The sequence below is a fragment of the Rhineura floridana genome, chromosome 22, assembly GCF_030035675.1.
Source record: "Rhineura floridana isolate rRhiFlo1 chromosome 22, rRhiFlo1.hap2, whole genome shotgun sequence".
In the NCBI taxonomy this organism is placed as follows: Eukaryota; Metazoa; Chordata; class Lepidosauria; order Squamata; family Rhineuridae; genus Rhineura; species Rhineura floridana.
Window position 1 is genome coordinate 10,812,024 of NC_084501.1, and position 25,733 is coordinate 10,837,756.

A 25,733-nucleotide genomic window follows, 5' to 3' on the forward strand; every position below is an offset into this window, starting at 1 on the left:
AAGTGGCATGGATTCCAAAGGGTCTTGCTTGATCCTGTTGGAATCCTCATTCTCTGCCTCCCCCCACCCCAATGATTTAGAGCAGAGCTGGGCAGAAATTTGCTGACTTCAAAGGCTTCACTGCGTGGCACTTCTCTCTTGGAATAAATGTGGCTTCCAGGCCCCGGATACGGGCATCCCACACAGCTTCGCCCAAGACAAATCAGGATTGGCAGGTGGGCTCCAAATTCAAAGACTCACACCTTCATTAGCAGTTGCCTCTCAGGAGCCCCCTACTCTGTGCCGTGAATGACCCACAGTGTCCACTTTGTGCGCCCAAGCCTGTGCCTCTTTGACCCCTTGGTTGTCCTGTCTTTTAGTCATCTCCCTGCTCAGTCTCTGCCCCAAGCAGCTTGCATCAGAAGCCCATCTTAATCTCATTCCAGTGCTGAAGATGCTTGTCACGGGGGTGAATCAGCAAGCGAATAGCTGCTTTCTTCGGCAATTGGAGGCCAGCAGAAGAAGCGTGTCCAGGCGCTGCTGCCTGTTCTTCAGATTCCCCTCAAGCCCAAACTGGTTTACTCAGCCCTCGCTTTGAACTACCCAGCACGAAAGAAATGGCTAAGTGGAGTGTCCCAGTTAATGGTGCCAGAGGAAACGCTTGATGGAGAGGCGGTGGGGAGTCGAGCTGTTGCCTCCCTCCGCTCTTGATCGCTGGCTGGCTGCTTCTTAGGAAAAACGCTTGTCAGCCACCTATAGATTTACTTAGCTGGCGAATTTATGAGCCGCTCTTTGTGTAAGAGTAGAACAAAATCCAGTGTAAAGCCAAAGTGAACAACACAGAACCAGCAGCCCTGCTGCCCCATGAACCAGGTAGGCAGCAAAGCTGTTAATGCCAGCTGTCGAGGGTGCGGAAATGCTTGGGGAAGTGACATTGGCACCTGGTGCCCCAAAACATATAGGAGAAGGTGCCAGGGAAGTGGCTTTGGGGGGGCATGGGAAGGAGCTGTGACCAAAAAGCCCCCGCCCCTCTGGCCACCACCTGTCCAGCTTCGGATGATGGTGTGACTCAGAGGAGGGTGCGCAGTGAAGGCTACACGGTTTGGTTGGCTCATGTGGTGGTCAAAGGCGGCCCTTTAGGTGGGGAAGGGGTTCTAAGCCATTTAGGACTCGCCAGGTAATAACTGGCACGCTGACTTGTGGCTGGCAGTAAAAAGCGACCGTCCACCTGCCCACGCTTGAGAGGCAAAATGAATACTTTTTTGGGGGGGGGGGGTTGTGTGGAGAGCAGAGAAGGGCCGTTTCCTTCAGGCCCTGTTTAGGGGCTTCCTGAAGGCGTCCGGACTTGGCATCACTGTAGAAAATCAGCTGCTGCTGTTGCCTGCGTTAGTCTCGCATGTTGCATGTCAAAATACTCTGTGTCTGAAGTAGGGAGGGAGGGAGGGGTCTGTTTTGGGCTCTGAAAATCAATAGTATACTTTGCTTGGGAGAGGGGTGTGATCTGTGGCCCTCCAGACCTTGCTGGACTCCCATCTCCCATCAGCCAGCCTGGTCCGTTGGCAGGATGGAGGTGGGGGGGCTCTAGTCCAGCAGCACCTGGAGCATCACAGATATCCCCCCACCCCGTCTTGCCTGAAGAAGCGCCAGAGTAGAAGGAAAGGGAGTGTGTTCCTTTGGGGAATGGGAGGGGCAGTGCAGAGGGAGGTGGCTGTCTGATTGCCCAGAGCCAACACCCCCATCCCTCCCCTCCTCAGGCCTGGGTTTCTGTGCTGGGACACTGCCACTCTGTGTTGCTTTCGGAACAGAAGGCACCAGGCACTCTCTGTGCCATCGGAGCATGTTTTGCAGGGGAGTCCTTGTGGGCCGGGGGGGGGGAAGAGCTGGGCCGCTGTGACTCATCCCCTGCCTGTTGGGAAGGGCTGCCTGTGGGGCTTGATAGCCCAGCGAGGAGGAGGCGGTGACGGTGGCACACTGTATGCCCTCCTTTGCTATGCTGTACGGCGGCTTTGCCCTTTCCGAGACACTCTCTTCCCTTGTTGTGCTTTGAAGATGGCCCTTGTGCTGATGCAAATGAGGCAGCTGAAGGGGTCTGAAGAGTCGCTTGGGAGGCGTGGGAGGCCCTCCGGAGCTGCGGAAGGGCCATCGTAGCTCAGTGCAGAGAGCGTTTGCCTTGCATGCAGAAGGGCCCAAGTTCAGTCCCCACAGGCATCTCCAGGGACAGCCGGGAAGGGAAAGCATCTGACGGAGACCTAGCAAAGCTGTCGCCAGTCAGCATTGACAGTACTGAGGCAGATTGACCCCAAAGGTCTGCCGCTTCCAATGTCCCATGAAGGCAGTTGCCCCCCAAAATACTGCCACCGTCACGAAGGAGGACGTCGGGTGAGGCTCTCTCTGGAAGGAATAAAGATGAAGGATATCTCCCCGCCACACACACATTGAATTTTTCCATTTTTCCCCCCTACCCCTTCACACCTCTAGGAAGGAAGCTCCAGAGCCTCAGTGGCGATCTTGCTGGCAAAACTGTGGCATGAAGATGCTTCTGGGACTGACAGTGTTGGCCAAGAGGCCCGGAGTGGCTGCCAACTGTGCCCGGACATGCAGGGCCAAGGAAGCCAAAGGCCTCAGAAGGTCACCCAAAGCCTTGAGCTCTGAGGGCCTCCCGGCGGAGTTGGGTGGAGGAGTGAGAAGGGGTGCGAATTAAAATAGCCAGGGAGGTGGCAACTTGAGTCTTTGCCAAGCTCTGTCCGGGCTGCAGCTGTGCCGGGTTCCTAGACAGCCCAAGGATGGACGTAATAAGAAGGAACCGTGTGCACGTGTGTGTTGGGGGGCTTGGGTGGGCCTCACCTGCGCTTAACATTCCATGCAGAACAGTGACCGTTGGGGGAGGGCAGTTGGGCCCTTGGACTTGGGGGGGTGGCACATTGGGGGCCTAAGGGGGGATGGCGATGATGTCAGAGCTGTTGCTTGCCTGGTTATGCTGAAAGGGATTCAAACAAGCACATACTTTTGTCCCCCCCCCCCCAAACCTTATCCCAGCCCTGATTCTGACCAGGCATACTCCAGGAGTGGTGGTGAGGTCGCAGACAGGAGGGCCTTGCTGATTATCTTAGTGGGTCAGTTTGTACAGAAAATAGCCTGGCCCCAAACTGCGTCAAAGGGCTTTCGGGGCCACCCTCTGTGCTTTGAGCTGGGCTCGGAAATCAATGGGAAGCTGGTCTGCTTGCTTCAGGTGGGGAGTCGCGGGGCTGCTGCCTTCCGCGGCCTCCAGCTGGAGGGGAAAGAGCAGCCAGGCCATCTTCCCTGCATGTTCTGCAAAACAGATGCGTGTTGGCTCCAGTGAAGGCCTGGCAAGGGGGAGTAGGCATTCTCTGCTCGGGCCCTCTTTGTGCCAAGGGGCCCCAGTGCTAGGGTCAGGCTGCCTCTGTAGTCCTCCTCTGTTAGGACTCTAGGAGGGGAAGGGATGTGGGCTTCAGGCTACATTTGGTGGCCGGCATCCTTTCCGTAAGCCCCACTCATTGAGAGCTGTGTTTGTGTGTGTGTTTCAGCAGCCTCTTTGCTCTCCTCGCCCCCCAGCAGAGCCTTAGCCCTGTGCAAAGAGAAGCTCAGTGGCTTCTTCTACACAGTTGGGTGGAATACTGGGGGTGGTGGTGGAGGTATGGGCGATGTAGGTGTGTGGTGGAGGATTTCAAGGTGCGAGGCCATATTAACTGGTTTTAAGCCAGTAATACAGGATCATCTGTTTGGGCCCCCACATTCCTTTCAGGGCTCCTGGACAGGATGCCTCTCCACTTGTTAGCTGTGTCTCCCTCCCTCCCTCCGCTTGGCTCCCCGCCCGTCTGCTTGCTGAGTGGTGGGTGCCTCTCCTCCGAGGAGTGGTGGTGGGGTTGGAGCTTTCCAGATGGCTCCTCGGGGGCTTGCTGTGTTAGGAAGCCGGGACCTCTTCTTTAACAGGGTAGGAAACTGCAAGCAGAACGGAGCATTCCACTCCTGCAGGATCAAGGACGAGGCCGCCACGTGTCCATAGAAACCTCAGATGGATTTGTGCGGACTGATGTTTATGGCCTTCTTTCTCTCTCTCCCTCTTTACAAAACCTCTCAGGGCGAATTCACAAGAAAACAAGATGTCAGACACGGGAAGTAGCACAGATGGGAAAACGGATATACCCAACGGTAAGAGGAGCAGGATGGAGGGAAGGGGGGGGGGAGAAGCAGCCTCCCCCACCTCTTAAATATGCTGTAGCTGTGCTTTGGCCATAGGCTTTCTGAGCAATAACGGGACATTCGTGGCGGGTGCAGGGGTGAGAAGTTTCTGTGGCTTCCCGCCAAACAGCTTTGGTTGTGTCTGGATTTGCACATCCCTGATATGCAGAATGAGATGCCCAACTTGCAAAAAGGGCTGAGTTCCTCTTTCTCTCTCTTTCACACACACCCCTCCTGCGCAAGCCTCTCTGATGCTCACTTCCTTGCACAGGAGAGCCCCTCGAAATACTCTGACCTTTTTGCCCAGGCTGTGTTGTTCAGGTTTTGTTGGGTCAAGTCATGTAGTTCAACGAGTTCTTGGTCCTCACAGCAGCTTGCCCAGAGAGATGCTGGGCTGTCTTTGGATGCAGCGACGCCGAGGGAAACGGGAGCTGTGAAGACTGGTGGAAAGCCTTCCTTCAACTCGGCAGGCCCAGAGTGCAACTGCCAGGCCTGGGGCTTTGTGGTTTCTGTCTCCGTATTGGCAGGCTCTGGTTTTTAAACCAAAGTCCTGTTGCAGCTCCACTGCCTTTCTGAGCCTGCAAAGGAGCCACCTACCTCCCTGGTTGCCACAGTGATGGTGGAATCCAGCAGATGCCTACTAAGGGAGCGTGGTCTCCCCCGCTGGCCGCAAAAGGGCTTTGTGCGGACTCAGTGGGTCCCCTTGTTCACACGCCCCAGGCCTGCACGTGCCCCAGAGCGGCTCTGCCGACCCTTGTTGTTACTCGAACAGATCTGAGGCGCAGTCTGGCCTTCGGGTTTGGTGCTTCACCCTCTGGATCATGGTGCACAGCACACCTCTCCTCCCAGTGCTCCATTGCCTGCAGCCGGAGTAAGCGCTGCAGGAGCTCCAGCAGACCCTAGCGCAGCTTTTCCTCTTGCCTTGGAAGGGGGAGCATCGCTCAGTGGCCAGAGCAGCTGTGTGGCATGCAGAAGGCCCAGGTCCATTCTCCAGTAGGGGGGGAGCGCCTCCTGCCTGAAACCCTGGAGAGCCACTGCTGGTCAGTGTGGACTGGATCCAGCATAACTCCTGTGCTCCTGTGGAGAACGGGAGGGCTTTGCTGCTAAGCCCATCTCCTGGGGATTTCACCTCCTCTTCCTCTGCGCTTCCCAATTAGGCAGAGTCGGCTGTGCCTGCAAAGGAGGTGCTACTGCCCCACAGTCCCAGAGCGTGGAAGGGCCGTCGCAGCTCAGTGGCTGAGCTGCTGCTTTGCAGTGCAGAAGTCCTGGGGTTCATCCCCGACGGCACCACCAGGCAGGGCTGCCCTGGAGAGTGTCTGGCTCAGCACCGTCAGCGATGGTTCTGAGCGCTGACCCAAACGAGGCCCGGCTTTTGTGCCAAGCAAGCTGCACCCGGTGCCGACAGTGAGCGGAGCTGCGTGACGAGTTTTGGCAGCTCCGTGGACCCAGCCGGGGACGAGGGAGCGGATAGTGCCTCTCTGTCTCGTGCACTGGCTCCACGTGCGGCTCTGCCCCGCAGCAAGAGGTCCTTCAGAGTGGAAGTGAATCATGGGGAGGGCTGCGTTTTTGATTCAGCACCTCGCAGTTCTTGTGTGCGTGTCGGGGACAGCTCACGGATCCAACCGCCTGCCTGGGAGTGTGTTGGGGCTGACCCCCCCTGACCCCCACCCACCCAGTAGCTGTTCCCTTGCACACTGCCTGCACTTTCCAGCTTGCTGTGGAGTGGACTCCCTCTTCTTCGCACATGCTGAAACAAAGAGAGCAGGAGGGGGTTACTCTGGGCAGAGTTAGAGAGGAAGGACGTCTGCTGCCGCCGCTGCTGCTGCTGCAGAGGGTCTGTGCAGGCGTCCCCTCGGGGGGGAGGGCCGCAGTCTTGTCCCCTGTGGAGAAGTCTAGCAATGGCTCTGATTGAGGTGGGATCCTCTCCCCGCCTGGGCCATGGCAGAGCTTTGCAGGGGTCTCACTGGCCGTTGCTTGTGCCGTGCAGGAAGCTTGTCCAGCAGCCCGGAGGAAATGTCTGGAGCCACAGAGGGGCGCGAGACTTCTTCTGGGGTGGAAGTGGAAGCTTCAGACCTGAGCATGAGCCTCACTGGCGATGAGGTGGAGCCCAGCCGCACCTACACGGAGAGCTCTGCAGAGGAGAAGGACTCTGACAGCATGGATGACACGGGCCACTACGCCATCAATGAGCTGAATCGGACCTACGACCGCTCCCACTCGGAGGAGGAAGAGGAGGAGGAGGAGGAGCTGGAAGTGGAGGCTCAGCGCTCTCGCCGTCGGGCCCAGCGCAAGCGCCCGAACCAGGACAAGGACTCCTCGGAAGACGAGCGGGCCCTAGAGGACTGGGTGGCCTCGGAGACGACTGTCTTGCCGCGGCCTCGCTGGCAGCCCGTCCAGGCCCTGCGGGAGAGAGCGCTCGGCTCCAGCGCCCGCTTCATCTACGAAGCCTGCGGGGCCCATGTCTTTGTGCAGCGCTTCTGCCTCCAGCACGGCCTCGAGGGCCACACCGGCTGTGTGAACACCTTGCACTTTAACCAGCGCGGCACGTGGCTGGCCAGCGGCAGCGACGACCTCAAGGTGGTGGTGTGGGACTGGGTGCGGCGGCAGCCAGTGCTGGAGTTCGAGAGCGGCCACAAGAGCAATGTCTTCCAGGTGAGGAGGGCGTGCTGGGGAGGGGAGCATCCATTGGGGGGGCAGGCTCCTGAGGGCTCCTCTCTTGCCGCTGGCCTTTGCTTTCCCCTGCTGTGGTAATGGGAGGAAGCGTCTCTTGTCAGGCCTGGGCCCTTTGCGGGGGCAGCGCTCCTTTTGACAGCAGGATGAGCTGGAGGGCGAGGGAGGCTGTGCGGCCTTTTCCGCTGCCCGGAATCTCCCCTGCCCAGGTGTGGGGGCCGCTGGTCGGTGGGGCGCCCCCAGGAACTGAGTCCAAGAGGGAGGCAGGCAGGCAGCCTGACAGCGAGGCGCCTCAGCGTCAGAGCCAGTGCTAGTCCTACTCAGAGTAGACCTGCTGAAATGCCTGGCCATGACTAATGAAGGCCCATTCATTAAAATGGGTCAGCTCCAAGGAGGACCTAGTTGGAGACGATCCTTCCTCGGCGTCTTCCCTGTAGCAGCTCCAGAGTGGAGACTTTCCTCTCCTCAGGCTTTTCTTGGGGCTGAGTGCTAAAGTGCACCCTTCTGCCTCTCCCCTCTCCTTCCTGGTGTCAGAAAGGCCCACAGCTGGCTTCTTAGTGGGCTCAAGCTGGGCTGGGTCAGTTTTTGCCCTGATGCTGTGGGGGGGGGGGGAGGTGTGCGGAGAGTGGCTCCTCCTCTGAGCCGCGCCTACGTCTCCCCTCCCCTCCTGGCAGGCCAAGTTCCTCCCCAACAGCGGTGACTCCACTCTCGCCATGTGCGCCCGCGACGGCCAAGTCCGCATAGCCGAACTCTCCGCCACCCAATGCTGCAAGACGACTAAGCGGGTGGCCCAGCACAAGGGGGCATCACACAAGGTGAGTTGGTTGGGGGGGGGGTTGCATTGCGGGTGGAGGTGGATGAAGGCACAGCGGTTTGCAATGGGCGGGGGACTTTCTCTTCCTCGGGGCGATGGTACAGGGTAGTTTGGGAAGCCCTCCTCTCGGGGGCGGTGGTGGGCCTGTTTCACCTCTTGCCTCAGGCACCCAAAGTTCTGAACCAGAATGCAAAGAGAGCCAGTGTCTCCACAGAGCACTCCAGTCCTAAAAATGCAGCCTGACTGTTCTCTTCTCCCACTTGTGCAATTGAGGAGCAAGCAGTGACATTCTCTTGCCCCTGAGAAATGTTCGGCTGGGTCAGGGGCATGCACCTGTGGCCTGCAGCCCTGGAAGGCTGCCCATGAGGAAATGTGACCCTCAGGCCGGAGAGAGTCCCCTACCCTTGTTGCAGAGCAGGGGGCACCAATCCTTTTTAGGCTCATGGGTACATTTGGATTTTTGAGTGAGTGCCACGAGCACCACCCCCTCTGGTCTCCTCTCTCCCACCCCAGAGGGATGGAAAAAGAGCACGCACCCCCTTCACTTTCCCAAGGGAATTAATCTGCGCCTTGAAAAGCACATTGAGCTGACAGGGGAAGTGGGAAGGAGCGTCACCTTTCAGACTTCCTTCTTCAGCTCTATTTCTTTTTCAAGGGAGAGGAAAGGTAACCACTCTCTCCGCTTCATGACCAAGGGGGCTGTGAGTGGGGGCTGAGAGGGTTTGTGGGTGCCAGAGGAAATTCTCAAGGGCACCGTTGCACCCACAAGCACCAAATTGGCACCTCTGGTGTAACAAGCCCTGAGCTAGGTGCAGCTGGGTTCTGGTTGGCAGCAAGGCAGCTTCCTGTATCCTGCGAAGGAATATTGTCTAGCCTTGCAAAAGAGGTGTTAGCAAAGCTTTACACACTTAGCTACCTAAAATTCCCTGTCTTGATCTGAAGCCTGTTCCGGTGCTCTGGGCGGCTGGCAGGTTCCTGGGTTTTGGCTTGGGAACTCTGGCCATGTGGGGGGTCCTGATGCCAGCAGCACTTGGACAAAAAAGGGGGTTCCATGCAGGTGTGCAGGTGTGATAAGGGAGGGGAGGGGAAGCTTTGTTGCAGGTTTCCCTGTGAACCGCTGCCTGCCTCTCTCTCTGTCTCTTCCAGCTGGCCCTTGAGCCAGATTCTCCCTGCACTTTCCTCTCGGCCGGTGAAGATGCTGTTGTCTTCACCATTGACTTGAGACAGGATCGGCCAGCTTCGTAAGTTGGGGGGCAGGAGGGTTGGAGCTGCTGGGGGAATCTCTCTTGCTGCTTGGCACTCTGTCCCCAGCTGCCTGCTTCAGCCACAGATAAGTCTTCCCTTTTGCGACTTGCCCAGCCCCAGCGTGTTTGGGTGAGAGGGCCCGGAACAGGCCTTCAAATCTCTGCCACGACCTGTGAGCCACAGTTTGTGCTGCTCTCCTCTGAAGGCGTGAGCTGGGTTGGTTTTATTTTGACCACTGGTCCAGGTAAGGCCCTCTCTCTCTCCCCCACCCCCCTCGTGCTTCTTTTGGTCTTGCAATTTAATGCTCCCACGACGTCAGACCATAGCCAAAGCTGCCTTGCACCATGTCTCTTCCGTTTCTGGAAAGTGTCTGAAGGGTTCCTCTTCCCCTTGGAGGCTTTGGATTCGGATTCTCTGCCACTGAATTTCAGAGCGTTTGGGGAGGTGGCTGTCGTCATTGTTGCCATCTCCCCCAGGTGCTCTTTTCGGCTTTGCTGTGGCCAGTGTCCAAGGGCTTGTGGCATCTCAAAATGCTGCTGCCCCCCACCTCCCTGCCCTCCACTTCTCTCCCACAGAGTCTGGAGCCTGGGCACTCTCCCTGGCACCTGAGTAGGAGAACGACCCATGAGTCCGTCCATGGAGCGCTTCGTTCTGGAGTCTGGAGGGGTGGAGGAGGGAGCTGGTTGTTTTTCTCCTGCAGTGATTAATAAAACTGTGGAATGAAGTAACTCTCCATCTGGCCACTGTTGTGAATTCAAGCCTTCTCTCTCTCTCTCTCTCTCTGTTTTTAGGAAACTGGTTGTTACAAAAGAGAAGGAGAAAAAAGTTGGCCTGTACACCATCTACGTAAACCCAGCCAACACCCACCAGTTTGCGGTGGGAGGCAGAGATGAATATGCCAGGTGAGCATGCGGGAGTAGGGCATGCTCCTGGCCAGGTGCCAGAAGACCCCTGCTGGTGGGTGCGTAGGGCAGCCGGATCCCCTCGGCAGCTTAGCTGCTGAGCCCCCTCAGGCTCTGTCGCCCAGGAATCCTCTGGGAGCGAAGGGAGCGGCTCGTGGCGTCTGTGGCCGGCTGGGGAATTTGCACACTCTGGCCGTGGAGTCCTGGATGGGTGCGGGAGGGAGGAAGCAGCCCCTTTGTGGTGGGAGGCCTTCCCATGGCTGCAGGCGGCTTGAGGCAATGGCTGTTGGCTTCTCTGTGCCACCCGCTTGGGCACCCACCTCCTCGCCCTGCCTGCCTGGTGGATGCTAGGCCTTGTGTCCTCTGCAGACATTCCTCTGAGAGGCGAATGGCGGACTCTACGGAAAGAGTTTTCAGGCTGTGGAGGATCCTCCCCTGCACTTGGATCACTCTCCTAGCGGGGGTGGACCAGACCAGCTGGCCGCCCTGCCCACCCATGTGCTGGCCTGCTCTAATAATCATCTGGTGCGGCAGAACCTCGGTGTGTGTTGAACTTGTGCTCTGCCTTTGCCTCGCCACGACTGGGCCTGCCTGGAGGGAGGGAGGGAGCAGAGCCCAGGGGCCCACTGGGTCAGCCAGCGTGCAGAGGGGCAAGATGCTCTCTCCTCTGTCCCCCACGTCTCCCTTGCCCTGTGCCTGGTGCTGCTGCTGCCGCCATCTTAGAAAACAAGCCGAAACACTGTGGAAATGGAGCTTGATCCAGGCAGGACTCAAAAGGGAGCCCTCTCCTCCCCACACCCCACTTTTCATCACACACCAGTCTCTGCAGCCTTATTGGGGAGACACTTTTCACAAAAAAAGTGTTCTGCCGCTTAGCTTCCAGCTCACCTTGGGAGGCCGAGAGTTTGGCTACTCCAAGGGGGTTATCGGTAAGCAAGACTTCTTTCCGAAGTGCCTTCGGGCTCAAAGCTGACCAGCTTTTTAAAATTCTTTGCCTAGGATCTACGATCAGCGGAAGATCAATGAGAACGAGAACAATGGCGTGCTGAAGAAGTTCTGCCCTCACCACCTGGTACAGAGCTGCATGTGTCGGGTGGGAACCGCCTCCCACCACTCCCCCTGGGCACCTGGGACTCCTCTTGGGTGCCCTGGAAGCCTGGATAGTGTGTGTGTGTGTGGGGATTAGGGTTCCCCCTTTGCTGCAGACGGTCACTGGTCGCTTCCTGCACTCCCCCCCCCCCAGTCGTACTGGGCAGCCGTTTCAGTCTCTCTTTTATTGGCTTGATGGTGGCAGAGACTGGTGATGAGAGCAAGTGGGAGATCTTCCCCCCCTTGCAGAAGGGAGAGAAAGGTCTGTTCAATGGGCTTCATGAGGCTGACATGAAATTTGGCCTGAGGGACACAGGAGGGCAGAGAAGTGCTCTCCTCCTCCTCCCCCCCCCCGCATCTCTGCAGGTGCTTGGTTAGGAAGGGCTTGTCCTGTGGCTGAGCAAGCCCTTTGCAGGCTGAAGGCCCTGAGTCTTCGGGCATCTCCAGGTGGAAAGTGGGATCCCGGGAGCAGAGCTGGGGGAGGACCCGGAGAGGAGCTCTGCCAGGCACATGGAGCGATGTGTCTGTTACTGGACGGGCCGTCCTGCATTCATGCCAGCCTGCCCATACTTGGCGGCCTGCCTTGAAGGTCCCACTGGTGGGGGGGGGTGTCCCACTTGTGAGAGCTATTGGGGGGGTGAGGCCTTCTCAGGAGTGTGTCCAGTTTGCTCTGTGTGAGATCAGCCCAAGTCCCTGTGCCCACAAGTCTGCAGGCAGGCTCTGGAGGTGCGTCTGTTCTCTGCCGCTTCTAGAGTGGTTTTTTAGAGGGCTGTTCTCAGGGTTGTGTTCGGGTAAAGTGCTGCCTAAAGGCAGCAGTGGAAATCCTCCGGCCCTCTAGGCCTCTCTGTCTGGCCCTTGGGACTCTCCCCATGCCGCTGCCCCCATCCTGGCCCTACTTCATGTCCTCCTTGGGTGTTTCTTCTGCCCTGAACATGTCTTGGACTCTGATAATGTTCCTTGGGTTGGAGGACAGGGAGGCAGATGTGAGGAGAAACTGGCCTCGGGTTCCAAGGCACAATTCACTGTTGTTGCTCTGCCGACGCCTCGAAAGGGGATGTGACCTCAAGGCTGAAAAGGGCCCCCCACCCCTGTCTGATTTTTAATTTTTAATTTGGACATTTTACAAAGAAAGGAAAGAAAACAAAAAATTAATGAAAAAATGAAATAAAAATATTAACAGTACAAAAAAGAAAAGAAAAAAGAAAACGTATGAATACTACTAATCAATAAATCGCCATCAGTTTACATTACGGATGCAGTGCCTATCTTGAGTTCGGCGTGTAAGTTAATATAAGCCCTCCAGATGTCCAGCTGAATTGCTGTCATACGTTTATGTTTACTGCTTTGTGACAAGATTCCCCTTAAAAAGCAAGATCGACCCACACGGTGGGCCTGGGGACCTTTTGGAAGAAGCTAGTGTGAGTTGGACTCTGTCTCCTGATTCCTCCCTAGGTGAACAGCGAGTCGAAAGCCAACATCACTTGCTTGGTCTATAGCCACGACGGGTCAGGTATGTGAGTGGCTCTTTGAGGGGGTGGGGGCGGTTGGTTTCCCAGCTCGGGTGTCTCTTCCCCTGTCTCGGGGTGCCAGAGCAGCCCTTGAAAGGAATCTTCCGGGTTGGTGGTGCGCCCAGAATGGTCTTCCTCACTCTGGTGGCCTTGAGCCAGGGTAGTCTTTGGGTCCATTTGCTTTGTCTTCCCCAACTATCTCCCCCCTTTTTAAGCCAAAAATTATACCCCCCAGTGCTTGTGTGATGCTGCTGTATGTTACAATAAATGTGGTGAGCTCTGGAGGTTTTGTGTGAGAGACATAGCCAAGCTGCTTCACTCCAGAGGCCTTTGGACTCCAACACCCACCAGCCCCACAGCCAGCATGGCCAGTGGTCGGGGATGGTGGCGGGAGCCAAGGAGCCCAGCAACCTCTGCCTCTGTGGCCCCTTCTGCCTGTGAGCATTTCTAGGAAAAAGTGGGGCACGGGGAGGCTGTAGTACATTCTTGCTCTGGAGGCACCGCTGAACCATGAGTGTATTTTACGCAAACTGCGTAGAGGTTTTTACGATGAAGTGATATACCAACTAATTTAACAGAGTTGGTATATCACTTCATATTAGAAATATGTGGAAGCAGAGATGCCTGTGCCCGTCTAAAGTTCTTGTGTATTCTTGTAGACCTCCTGGCCAGCTACAACGATGAAGATATCTATCTCTTCAATGCATCCCACAGCGATGGAGCCGAATACGTAAAGAGATACAAGGGGCATCGGAACAATGCCACAGGTGCAGGCGCACCCCCTCCGGGCCTGTCCTCTCAATACGACGGCGTGGGGTTGACTTTCATTCTGAGAATAGGGGGCTGGCCGAGTGCCCAGCCCTTACTTACTGTGCTAATGTTTAAAACTCCCAAAGCTAGATTATATATATAATATAACTTTGGTAGAACAGTAAAAACCACTGCTTTGTTAATTACAGTTACGTGCATATGTACATGATAGGGTGCAATGCAGAGCTCATAGGGGAGGGAATGCCAGAGCTGTGGCCACCACTGTGTGGTCCTGTCTCTGGTCTTCACCCATGTGATACTTGGGGGGGGGGAGCCTGGATTAAGGGCTTCCATAAAATAAGGGAGACTTGCTATCTGAATGGGTGGGGAAGCCGGGCTGCTGAGGCCCTGGTCTTTTTTTTCTCAGGACCTTAATTTCCAAAGCGCTTTTCAGTACTCCAAACATTAAACAATTCTGAGGTTGGCTGAGAGTGCAGGCTGGCCTTGAGCTATTAGGGAGCTTCATCGCTGGGGGGATTTCATGCTGGCCTTGATGCCTATAGCCCATGTGGTTGGAGTGCCTGTGTACGTATGCACTAAAGTAGCCCCTTCCCCAACCTGGTGCCCTCCAGATATTTGAGTAGAACTTCCGTCAGTCCCTCTCAGTATGGCCGTATGATGCTGGGGCTGATGGGAGTTGTAGTCCAGCAACATCAGGAGACCCACGCCAGGGAAGGGTGCTTGAGAGGAGCGCTCTTTGGCCCTTGTGTCATTGCCAGGGTGGCAGCTGCTTATGTGGCGCTTTGGGAATGACGCATCAAGTACTGGCCCGGCCTGAGGACCTTTTCTTTCCTCCAGTGAAGGGCGTCAACTTTTACGGCCCCAAGAGTGAGTTTGTGGTGAGCGGCAGCGACTGTGGACACATCTTCTTGTGGGAGAAATCGTCCTGCCAAGTGGTGCAGTTCATGGAAGGCGACCGAGGCGGCGTGGTGAGAGGGAACGTGGCCAGCAAGCATCGTGGTTGGGCTTCTTGGTGTCCTGGGGGAGGAGGCACAGCGGGGAGGATGCCATGCAGAGCTTATGAACAGAAGGGGGAAGGGGATAGAATTCAAGGTTCTGTCAGCCAAAAGAGTTGCCCCTCCAGACCCCACTTCCCTGCAGTGATGGCCCCTAAACCGAACCAAAGTGGCGAAAGATGAATTCACAGGAACCCAACTGACAATGGAACAACATAAACAATGGCTATTTAAGCATAGAGAGCTAGACATGTAAATAGGTATGTATAAAATAGAGTCCTCCATGCTGTAGCCACAATGTAAGAAACAATGAAGTTCCCCAAACAATATAGATATTAACGAACGAGATCGCCAGCATTCTCTCTCTTCAGAATCGAACTGGACAATTTGTTGTGGATGACAGCGATTAGTTCCCTTATCGCCTCAGGCAGGAGGTGGCAGCAGAAGACGCCCGTTCCTCCCCCGGCATGTTGTCCTTCTGTCCTCTCACCTGTGCAGCTTAGCTGGGGGTGGCAGCAAGCAAGGGGTGCAAATGTTTTCAGCAAATTCCCCCCTGCAAGTGTTTCCAGCAGTCTTATGCTGCCATTTCAGGTCAACTGCTTGGAGCCCCACCCTCATCTCCCTGTCTTGGCCACCAGCGGTTTGGATCACGATGTCAAGATCTGGGCCCCGACTGACGATGTGCCCACCGAGCTCACCGGGTTAAAGGAGGTGAGGGCAGGATCTTGGGCACCACCGAGGCGCAGGGTCTCCAGTCTGTCCCAGGCCACCTTGTCGTCCAGGGGAGCCTTCTGGCATTGTTGGACTCCCAGCTGGTCAGGGGTGATGGGTGGGAGTTGGGGCCCCTAACTTCAGGAGGGTGTGTCATCACGTGGGCTTCCCACTGGAGGGTGTCCCCGAGTGACAGTGCCCACACTGAAGCGTGGGCACGTGCGCACAAATGTACGAACGGAAGAAAAGCTGTGTGGCCGCACTGGAGGGATGCCCCATTCTCATAGCCTTCCACCTGGAAAGCCCTGGGGGGCTGGGATGGGCTCATGACTGCTGAGCTGACCGGCTTCTTGTTTCCTCCTCAGGTGATCAAGAAGAACAAGCGGGAGCGTGATGACGACAGCCTTCACCACACGGACATGTACGAGAGCCACATGCTGTGGTTCCTCATGCACCACTTCCGACAGAGGCGGCACCACCGGGTAGGATGCCCTTCCTCCTAAGGGGGTGGGTGGGCAGGGGAGTGCTCAGCCCCCGCCGTGCCCAGGTAGTTGTCCTGTGGGAGGGCAGGGTCAGTGTGGGGCTGCAGGCAGTTGGGTTTTCTCCCCACTCCTCCCCTTTGGCTCTGGGTCAGCCAAAGGTGGGTCCATCTTCTCAAGCGGCCTGCTTTCCGCTGCAGCTGGGGAGCTCACAAGCAGGGCATTGGGGGCCACAGCAAGTGGTCCCACTCCTGGCTGACCTTGGATGCCCTGGTCTCAGCTGCTCTTTATCTCCTCCCCCACCCCCCAGCGCCGCAGAGATCCGGGCACAGGAGCAGCGGACAGCGACTCAGACGAATGCCCGAGCTCCTCAGACACGTCGGATGATGATGAAGAAGGCCCGGACCGGGTGCAGTGCATGCCTTCTTGAGGCCCCGCCTCCCTCCCTCCCTCCCAGCTGAGGATGAGGAAAAGGTGGGGGTCAAGCGTGCAGACTTGAAGCCACAAAGCCCACCACTGCTAATTAACAACTCTTATTCCCTGCCCCCTGCTTTTTACTGAAACACCAGGGGAAGGCTCTGCCCCTCCCCACCCCCAGCAGCCCCTCTCACTCGCCTGGGGCAGCCACTTGGTCTGAATTGCACTTGACTTCTGCTTTAGCAGCAGGGTGGGGAGACACGATACCCTGCACTGACATGCTGGACTTCGCTTCTCCCCTCTTTCCCCACCCTATTTTCCCAGAGGCACCGGGGGGAGGGGCTTGGTTTTCACCCTTGCCCCATTCCCTGTGCAGCTTCTTTTGAGTGGGCTGAGTCCAGCTTCTCCCTCCTTTCTTTAAGACGTTGGTGTGAGTCCAAAAGGAGCGTTTTGTGCTTTTCCTGCCTCTTCCTTTCCTCCCCCCTTCCACCCTCTGCATGCTGCTTCCAGGATGAGCAAACTTGGACCCTTTGCTTTTTTTTGATTGTTTTTTGGGGGGCTTCGTTTCTCCTCCCTCCAGTTTCTAGCTTTTTCTTCAGCAGCAGAGACTTCTAGGGCACAAAGAACCTCCCTTTGCAATCTAGAGCTTGCCTTTGTCTAGGGTGCCCCCTCAGCTGAGCTTTTTGGAGCGTAAAGTTTTTTTAAGTTTAAATGCGGAGAGAAGGGTTGGAACTGGTCCCCCTTTCTGACCTGAAGTGGGGTGGGTGGGAACAGGGGCCTCGTTGCCACCCTGGGAAGAGGGCGGGGGGCTGTGGGATCCCATCATTTGCCAGAAGGTTCTTTGTGTTCGCCCCTTCCCTTCCCTCTTAATAATCTTATTGTTTTTGAAAACAATTTCTCTCCCCCCCATTGCTGTTTAGAGGCCTAATTTTATATGTATTAAAACAAGAACCAAATTAAACTTGGATGTTATCAAGTTATAATTATTGTAAAAGTTTAAATATATATATTATATAAATGCAATAAAAGAATTGAGAGACAGGCCTTGTCTTGTGAGAAAGCGTCATGCAATGATTCCGGAATTCCAGCACCTCTTACTTTTTAGGGGTCTCCTAATTTTTCTTCCTCTTTGCCTTGATGGGGCTGGATGCCTTCCCTAGGGGAGGAGCCATCGCTCAGTGGCAGAGCACCTGCTGTGCATGCAGAAGGTCTGGGGTTCAGTCCCTGAAGGCACCTCCAGGTAGGGCTGGGGAAAAGCTTCCCTGTCTGAGACCCTGAAGGGCAGCTGCTGCCAGCCAGTGTAGGCAATACTGAGCTAGACGGAGCAATGTTCTGACTTTGTGTGAGGCAGTTTCCTCTGTTCCTTCTAGGGCCAGGTGATGGGATCCTAGCTCTCTTTCCCAATAGCCAGCTGAGGCCTAGATGGAGGTGGCTTCCTTGCCTCTCATCCTAGCCTCTGTTTTCTCTTGACTTCCGTATCTTGCCTTTGTCCAATCGTCTTTTTGCTTTGCTAGCTGTTCTTTGCTCTATGTGTGTGTCCATATGTGTGTGTCCATGCAGTTCTCCATTTAGCTGAATTGCTGAAGCATTTTCTGGAAGAGCACCTTCATAAGGCCACCTTTGACATCAACAATATTGGGCTGATGCGAGAGGCCAGCTCTTCTTTCCAGCGAAGGCGGCCAGGGCTGCCTGCCTTGAGGGCTGAACTTTACTGGGATCCTGTTTTGGAACAACTGCAGCCTGTAAGGTAGTAGTGAGGTGATGATTTAGAACGGTGGGAGGGTGGCCCACGGCTGTGGGACTCCCCTTTGCACTAAATGAGAGTCAGCAGCTCTCATAGCCCTCAGTTTAAAAAGAGCCTGAATCTGGGTTGCTTATCAGAGCAGAAAGTCTTTAACTTTGGCTACACCCAGCAGCAAGACTGATTTTCAAAAAATGCAAACAGGTGTAGTTACATAAATAAAGAGTTCAGTGAGTGACCTCAAGCAGACACATCCCCCCGCCCTGGTTCTCTTTAGCACTGGGCAGCATGGCCTGGCCGGTTGTGCGAACTTATCTTCCTTCTGCATGGGGGGGGGGGAAAGCAAGTTGCCCCTTTGCCGCCCTCCCTCCTCCTCAACCCGCCAGTGGAGAAATAATTTTTTACAAGACAGGCACTTTGTACACAATACCTTTTGACTTTTATTTCCATTATCAGCACAATGACTTTTCATTACATTTTGGAGTGAAAATGGGGGGGGGGGGAGAGTAAGCAAAGCAGGAGACAACTTCCATTTGTTTTACTGAATCCTAAGAAATTGCTTTCTAGTTTTGACACATTTTGATTAAAGAAACATTTAAAAAAAATGAAATTAACTACTTAAAGAAGAGGGTAGGAACGAGCACGACAAGTGCTAATAAAATCCACTTTGAGAAGGATACAAATTTGGGTGCAAGCTCAAGAGCTGGCAGTGGGAGCTGCAGAGACCCCCTCCTGTTCACTTCGGTGGGTGGGTTGCAGGCAGCCTAAGCCAGCCTCTCGATTCCAGGCAGGGCCTGCGCTCTACTGAAGAGCTGCTTGCTTCTGCAGGGCAGAGAGCGGCACTTTGCTATCCATAACTGGCACCTGACACAACCCATTTGCTTGGAAAAAAGCACCAGGGACTTTGGGTCTGCATAGTGCCCACAGTCCAGCATGGCTGCACCCACTGATTTCAGCGGGGACACGTAGCCAGCCAATATTTATTCAGGACACGACTCCTGCTTGGAATCAGCAATCCTGATGGCTGCTGTCTTTGTTTTTGAATGTACGTTTATGACTATTTAAGCTAGCAGTGTTTGGTTCCATTTGGAAAGAGGGAGAAATGAGTGACAGGCTGGAACAGATTTAAGGTAGGCTCTGCATCTCGCCTGCATGGCTGAGGTGGGGTGGGGGGAGAGGGAAGGCTTGTTGACTGAGGCAAAGAAAATAAATTAAGTGGCATAATAGTACAGCATGATCCTGAGATTCAACTGGGACATCCTTCATTCTCGGGGGATAGCCCAGAAGTAACCCCCCCTTGCAACAACCAAGTTAATTTGCTTGTGGGATGGGGGGCAGGCAGTAAGTGTTTCCCATAGGCCTTGAACCTCCCCACTCACTTGTGGTGAATACAGGATGGGACTGCTTTTTTGTCTAGACTTTTTCCATTGATCCTCACAACAACCCTTCAAGGTACTCTGTTGTGTCTCTGTTGGGAGGGGTGCGTGTGTAGGCTTAACTAAATTGTGTACAGCTAGTTCTATAATCAGCAATCCGCTACTTGCTATACTGACGTATGCGGTTTTGTAATTTTAAAAAATACTTCTTTAATCAAAAATTGTGATACTTTGTTACATTTCCTGTTTGCCTTTTTTTTTTTGGTCCACATGACAAAAAAAGAGAATAAGTTAACACTAAAACACTTAATATTATATTTAATATACATATATTTATAATATATATGTACACACAGTTAGCACGGTCTGAGCATTGGGGATTGGGAGGAGCTGGAGGGAGGGAGAAAGGGCAGAGAGCTGGCAGAGAGAAGGGACAGGATTTGTGCCGTGATGTGTTTCCCTCTTTTGGCTGTCCAACCACAACAGCCCACAATTCACACATCTGAACTTAAACTGAGGATCTGTTTACCAAAAGGACCTTTTATACTGACGTTGGATAATAATATGCTGAAATCTGGGAAAACCAGAAGCAAGGAAAGTTGTCTAGGACCTAGTCTTTTAAAAACTTGCTTCCCTTTCAACATGCCCCATTTCTAAAGGCCTAAGAGGGCCAAGTGTATTAATGCACCGAAAACTGACCATGTGATGCCATTTTGAAACAGGGATGGTAAAAGTGGTTCTGTTGGTAATACTTATGTTGCTCAGAAATTGCCGTTTTGTGCTCATATTGGGGTAAGGAAGTTTTGTGGCAGAGTTAATTGTAGCATATGTTGAAATCTGCTTTGTTCTTTGTTTTATAAAGAGGCTTGTCACGTTTAAGCAGCACAGAGTCTTGCTATCCATAGGTCGGTGGTGGAGCACCTGCTTTGCATGCAGAAGGCCCCAGCATCAACCCCTGGAATCTCCAGGTAGGACTGGGGATGTCCCGTCTGAAATCCTGGAAAGCCCCTGCCAGTCAGTGAAGACAATACTGAGCTAGATAGACCTGATCCACCAGTTTCATCAGCTGTGCTCGCCACTGGAGCGTGTAAATGGATTCCTAAGAGTGCCTTGCTCAGGGCAGCCTGCACCTGTCTGGGATTTGGTGGTGGTGGCTTGTCTCCAGCAGCAAAAAGTCTGATGCCATGTCCAGAGTTCTGATACTTGTTGAATTTTTGAACAGGGGCGAGTCACGTGGTGGGCATGGCCATTTATTGTGAGGCTCAGCACAGGCCAGCCCGTCAGCACAAGCAGCCTGAACGACTGCAGGGGTATGTGTCTGTTGTACATTGTGGCCCCAATGAAGCATGCAGCGTGATCCAAAAGGTGCGCCTTTGCAATGCTGCAGCAGCAGCATACAGCCCCTCCTGCCTGCTACTTGCCACAGACTATTCACCTCCTGCAGGGCAGGGGAACATCTATGGCCTTCCAGGTGTTGTTGGATTCTCAAGCAGCTGTAGGAGCCAGCATGTCCAATGGTCAGGGATGATAGGAGCTGGAGTCTGGCAACATCTGGAGGCCCAGAGATGTTCCCCAGCCCTGACCTATCAGCCAATAGGTTAATTGGGAGCTTCTGTCTGGACATGTCTCATCAGGCTTGCTGCGGATTTAGACTCAGTGACTGCACATAAGCTGTGAACCCACAGCAAAAAGGGTTTTACACGCCCTGCGAGTCTGAGATGCTCCCCATCGGCTGCTTTGCTATTCATTTCGTTCCGAGTTGTTTGTTCGCTTCAAATTCCAGCCTCCCCCCCCCCACTTTCCTTTCTGACACTATTTTTACCCTGTGCCAATTTGCTAATTTGCAGTGACATCACCACCAACTGTTCAGCTGTAAACATCAGAAGAGAGAAGAATACTTTTAAGGCCAGTTGAAATAATGATCAGCCTTCTGTCTCAGTCCCTGGGTGACTGATGCCTTGGTTTTGCTTTGGGCCTTGTGGAACAAGAAGTGGCAGTGAGGGTTTGGACTGGCAGAAAGCAGTCGGGGAGGGAGGGCAGTGGTGAGCGAGGCCAGTGGCTTCCCCAGGGCTGGATTCTGCTACTACCAAGAACTTGGAAGGGGAGGAAGGGGCTGCCAAAGGCAGCAACAGCCCATCCACCGACCCCTTTCTCTCTCCCTGTGGGGGCTTTGTGCAGTTCTTGGCACCTGCGGCATTTGCTGAAGCTCTTCTACCTGTTAAGATTGCTTTCAGGCATTAGAAAGAGGGTCCTTTAGAGAGCACCTTGGAGCCAACAGAAGTCTGGTGGAGGTTGCTGCCCTGTGGGCCCAGATCCCTTCACGGCCCTGGCCACTCAGTTGAGAGCAAGCAGTGTCTTGTTTTGCTGCTCCCTGCTGCACCCCACGGACTTCCCCCAGGTGCAAGATGCTTCCTTCCCAGTGAATGGCTGTGTGTGCATGGCTACAGCAGCAGGCCTCGGCTCTTGTTTCATGCTCTGTATGGGCCACTTGATCAGGCTTGACCCCATCCAGAAGAATTTTATGCAGTGGTTAGAACCCAGCTGGGTGCACTGTAGTCCTTGGCGCTGCCCCACGCCCTTCAAACTCTGGCTCGCTGCATTTCCAGTTCAGAAAGAAGGAAGTCAATCTGTTCAGATTTCTTTGCTATGCCATTCTGTGCCTGTTTACTCTTAAGCTCCTCTGTGCTGAATAGGGGGATGACTACTCTTGAACCTGGTTGTAGGGACTGTAGCCTAGTCAACTTGGAACCGGAGCATTGTGTTGTTGACATCCCCCACACACCCCCAAGCACACAGCCATTTCTGTCAGCTCTCTGGACTTCCGAACAGTCACGGCACACAGAGTTTTGTATCCAGACGTGCTGCCGGGCGAATCTCCTTGGTCCCCAGTCAAGGTGGGGCAAGAGCTTCCAGTGCAGCCAAGATGCTGACCCAGGGGGACTGAATCCTTGCAAGGCAAGGCCCGGGCTGCGTGTGGCAGATGGAGGTTCTGAGAAAATTGGGGAGGGGCAGAGAGGAGGAAAGCATTTAGGGGGGAGGGGGGTACAGACCTCAACGAGATGCCTCATCAGAAAGAAACACAGACCTAGCCCAGCTGCTGATACATAACAAAAGAACACCACACTACTGCAAGGGGGGGGGAAGAGGAGAAGAAATACCTGTCTAACAAAACCAAGATGGACAGCGCAGATTCCAGCATTAATTAAATTATATATATATATATATTAAAACAGCAAATTTCTTTTGCAGTCTGATGCAATAGAAATGAGTTCTACTGTTTGGTGGGTTTTTTTAAAAAAAAACTAGAAGCTTTCTCTCTCTCTCTTTCCACCCCCCCCCCACCAGAACAGGTGCCGTTAGTCTAATGTGCAAGGGAAGCTGCGGCAGAGACAGACGTAACAGCCAGACTCACAGCGTTAGGCATCCAGAAACAGTCATGTGCCTCCTCCACTCACCCCCCAAAAAGCAGCCATTTGGGACAGTGGGACCGTCTACATATAACTCCATCTGCAGCACCTTGCACAGAGGAAATAAACTGTGTGTGGAGAGAGGATTGTGGATTTATTTATTTAAACAATTTCTGTCCTGCTTTTCTACAGAGAGGCGGCTCCTTAGCCCCCGTGGGCCACAGAGGGAGGCAACGTGTATCGCTCTCTAAGTGTAAACAGGCCCCTGTCAGGGGTTCCCTGGTTTACTCAAGACATGCATGTCTCTACGGTTTGAAGAGGGTGATGGAAGGGGGCCTGGCTGGCCTTGTAACATATGAAGCAGCCTCAGGTCCGGGCATGGCGCAGGCTACAGCAGTCTCTGTGGGGTGCTGATAGCCGCGGCATCATTGGGGCATCAACGCGTCACGTTAAAGCCATCCACGTTGAAATCTGGGTGTTGTAAGAGTGAGTCCTGTCTCCATGCTGGGTTCTGCATCCTGGGTGGGGGCGTGGGAGGCAGGCACTTCCACAGGAAGTCACAAAGTCCTACCCCCATGGATGGTGTTGATGCCAATGGGCGCGTCAAGAATAGGGGGCAAGGGACAGCCCCTGCCGGCTGGACAGAAGGGGACACAGGTGCCCCCATCTGCCTATCCACCCACCCACCCCCAAATATGGCATGGAACTGAGTGCTAATGCCGCCACTGGGCACAGCAAGGTGGTCCACCAGCTGAATAGGAAATCACGGCAAGCCCCCAACAAACGTAAAGCATTGAGAGCTGGCTGGACACACCTTACCCCAATGATGGAAGGCGGCAGCCCACACGGTCAATGAACCATGGTGCCCGTGTGGAAATGTCCAGTGGGGGGTGGGGTGCGCGTGGCTAAGCAGGGGCAGAAGTGGCACCATGTCAGCCCCCTGAGGAAGAAGAGTCAATGGGAGAAGAGGAGGGTCAGCGTTTCTGGCGACAACAGGGAAGGCAGAGGCACCAACGGAGCAAGTCGAAGGAGAGGCGACGGCGGTACAAACGACACAGAGGAAAGGCACAAAGTTGACCGCGGGTGGGCACGTAGGCTGGCAGACCAGTGGGAATCAATTGGCACTCCTCCCCCCTCCCTCCCCCCGGTGTTAGCAGAAGTGACGGGGAAGGAGGAGACCCCCCTGAATCAAACGGCCTTTGCAACAAGGTTTTGTTCTCAATCCACCTCTCTTCAGCTGCACCCACCCAGCGCCTGCCCTCTGCTTGACCCCCTCCACGCTCAGATACGTTCTCCCACCACCCTGCAGTGGTGCTCCCCAGCCCTCCATCTGTTCAAAACCAACACTCTTGGGGAGAAGGGATATGCCCCCTCCCCATTTTGCTGTGCATCCAGTTGGGCCCAACCCTTTCAGAACGGCTGGTCCAGCTAAAATATCTATTTGCAGTTTGCACGGCTGAAGAGAAGAGCATCTCCCACTGCCTGGGATGTACAAATTCCCAGCTCCCCGTGTGCTTGCACGCGTGCACACACACTTTTTGGGGAGGGGGTGTCAGGAAATTCTTAAGAGCCTGCAGTGACACCAGAAGCCACTGACTATTGCCCAGGGAGTGGGGGTGGGAGGAAGGTCTCTCGGGCAGCTACAGGAGCAACACGGTGCAGTCAGAATGACCACCTGGAAGGGAGACGGTGCAGGCCAGAGGCGGGAGGGAGGGGACTGCGAGGAGCATGGCTCAGCGGCAACAGAGTCATCGGGGTGACTGAAGGCTGGCAAGCCCTCCTGTCCTGCTCCTAGGAGTGACAGCCTGCAGCCTGCGCCCCCCCGCCCCTGCACATCTCAGCAAAAGGGTGTGATGTTCACACTGCACTCCTGAGGCACCCCTTTCTCACTGCTGCCAGCTGAGGAGACCTTTGCTTGCCAGGATTCTTTTCTCTCCTGACACCTGGGCTGAGTTCCTCCCCGCAGCCTCCCCACCATCACAACCCTATTGCTTGCAGCAGAGGGGCAAACGCTCCCTCAGCCGTCTACTCCTCCAAGTGCGTACGTGCCCCTCTTCTCTCCCCTGCAAACTGCAGCCTTCATTGAGGCCAGCTCCACCCCAGAAGTGGGGAGGGCTCCCAGTGCCACTTTTGAAAACCCACCAACTTGCTTTCATCTCCTTCTATCCAACTTCACTGGCTCATCCTCACCTCTTGCTTAACAACAACAGCAAAAGTTCAAGGCTTTTGATTTTGGGAGTGTTCAATTTGGGGGGGGTCTGCCCCTTCCCTGTGGGTGCGTGGGGGTGGAACCCATGTTTGCGTAGCAACAGTCTTCCAGCCTCCTGGCCACCAACCCACCCATCCTGGGCAGGTGTCTGCAGCCCTCTGAGAGGGCTGCTCCGTACCTGTCAGCGACAATGTGGGGCAAGTGAAGAGTATCTGGGGGGAGTGGGGCAGATTAAGACTCCCTTCGTGGCCAAGGCTGCTCCCCAACCCCACCCTCGCACAAGAGACATGGATCGTGACAGAGAAAGGGAAGGGCACCCTCTGAGGAGGAGGAGGAGAGAGCGGGCAGCTGAAGCTGTACAGGACACAGGGCAGGAAAGGTGCGCGACCATCGCCCTCCTCCCGACTGTTCCCCTCCTCCTCCCCCCCCTACTTTTAAGCTTTTTTGGGTGGTGGAGCCAATTTGATGATCTCTTCTTCAGAGGGCTGCCGGATTATGTCTGTGGGGAGAAAAAGGAGAGAATGTGATAACGTAAGTGCTGCTTGGCTGGGTCAGACCAAAGGTAACTGCCCCCTCCCAAGCCCAGCACCTTGTTCCCAGAATGGGAGGCCCACAGGCAGGGTGTGAAGGCAGCAGCAGCCCTCACCTGCTGTTCAGCTAGCAGTACACAGAGGTAGACTGCCACTGCACATGGAGGAAATCAACAGCCATCAGACTAGTGGCCATTGGTTGTCTTTTTCTCCAGGAATCCATCTAATCCCCCTTCAAAGACATCTGGCTTGCTGGCTGTCGACACATGTTTTGGCAGCGAGTCCCGTAAGTTGGTTACAAATTGTGCGAAGGAGCCCCTGGCCTGAAACTACTGCCCCGTTTCATATTTTTCCCTCCGTCCGCTTCACCACACATTGCAAAATGCTATACATCTCTATCATTGGCCCCTTTAGCAACGGAAGAAACAGACGCAGAAAATGCGTAAGGCGCCTGCGTTTGCCTGCTTGCCCATCTTCAACCTCAGGGCAGCAAGAACTGACTCTCGAAGGGGTCCCTGTGCCATAAACAATTTATCTCCCCCTTTTGCCAGTTGTGTGAGTTAGAGAGGCCCTGGGATGGTGTTTCTGGCTGACGCCAGTTAAACCAGCTCTCCTCCTAACTTTGCTGGATGTGGGGGCACAGCCCATTCCCTGGTCTTTGGACTGGAGATTTCAAGCTGGGTGTCTCCA

At 54.8% G+C, this 25,733-nt stretch overlaps 2 protein-coding genes across 3 annotated transcripts in view; one reads left to right on the top strand and one right to left on the bottom strand.

Moving 5' to 3' along the window:
* DCAF8 (DDB1 and CUL4 associated factor 8) overlaps window positions 1–16,840 on the top strand; it is a 35,177-nt gene extending 18,337 nt beyond the window's left edge. The window contains exons 10-22 of one of the 2 annotated variants that reach the window (XM_061605566.1): window positions 3,581–3,623; window positions 4,079–4,149; window positions 6,167–6,831; window positions 7,524–7,664; window positions 8,810–8,904; window positions 9,700–9,810; window positions 10,810–10,882; window positions 12,352–12,409; window positions 13,067–13,174; window positions 14,016–14,146; window positions 14,765–14,884; window positions 15,250–15,366; window positions 15,674–16,840. In XM_061605566.1, the coding sequence (XP_061461550.1) occupies window positions 3,581–3,623; window positions 4,079–4,149; window positions 6,167–6,831; window positions 7,524–7,664; window positions 8,810–8,904; window positions 9,700–9,810; window positions 10,810–10,882; window positions 12,352–12,409; window positions 13,067–13,174; window positions 14,016–14,146; window positions 14,765–14,884; window positions 15,250–15,366; window positions 15,674–15,793 (1,853 nt within the window). In that variant the 3' untranslated portion in view covers window positions 15,794–16,840. The remainder of the gene's footprint in view (window positions 1–3,580; window positions 3,624–4,078; window positions 4,150–6,166; window positions 6,832–7,523; window positions 7,665–8,809; window positions 8,905–9,699; window positions 9,811–10,809; window positions 10,883–12,351; window positions 12,410–13,066; window positions 13,175–14,015; window positions 14,147–14,764; window positions 14,885–15,249; window positions 15,367–15,673) is intronic. The other variant, XM_061605564.1, reaches the window with a different exon arrangement.
* A 1,097-nt stretch (window positions 16,841–17,937) lies between these two features.
* Window positions 17,938–25,733, bottom strand: part of PEA15 (proliferation and apoptosis adaptor protein 15) — a 51,646-nt gene continuing 43,850 nt past the window's right edge. The window contains exon 4 of the mRNA XM_061605568.1: window positions 17,938–25,012. Coding sequence (XP_061461552.1) covers window positions 24,948–25,012 — 65 coding nt within the window. The 3' untranslated portion in view covers window positions 17,938–24,947. The remainder of the gene's footprint in view (window positions 25,013–25,733) is intronic.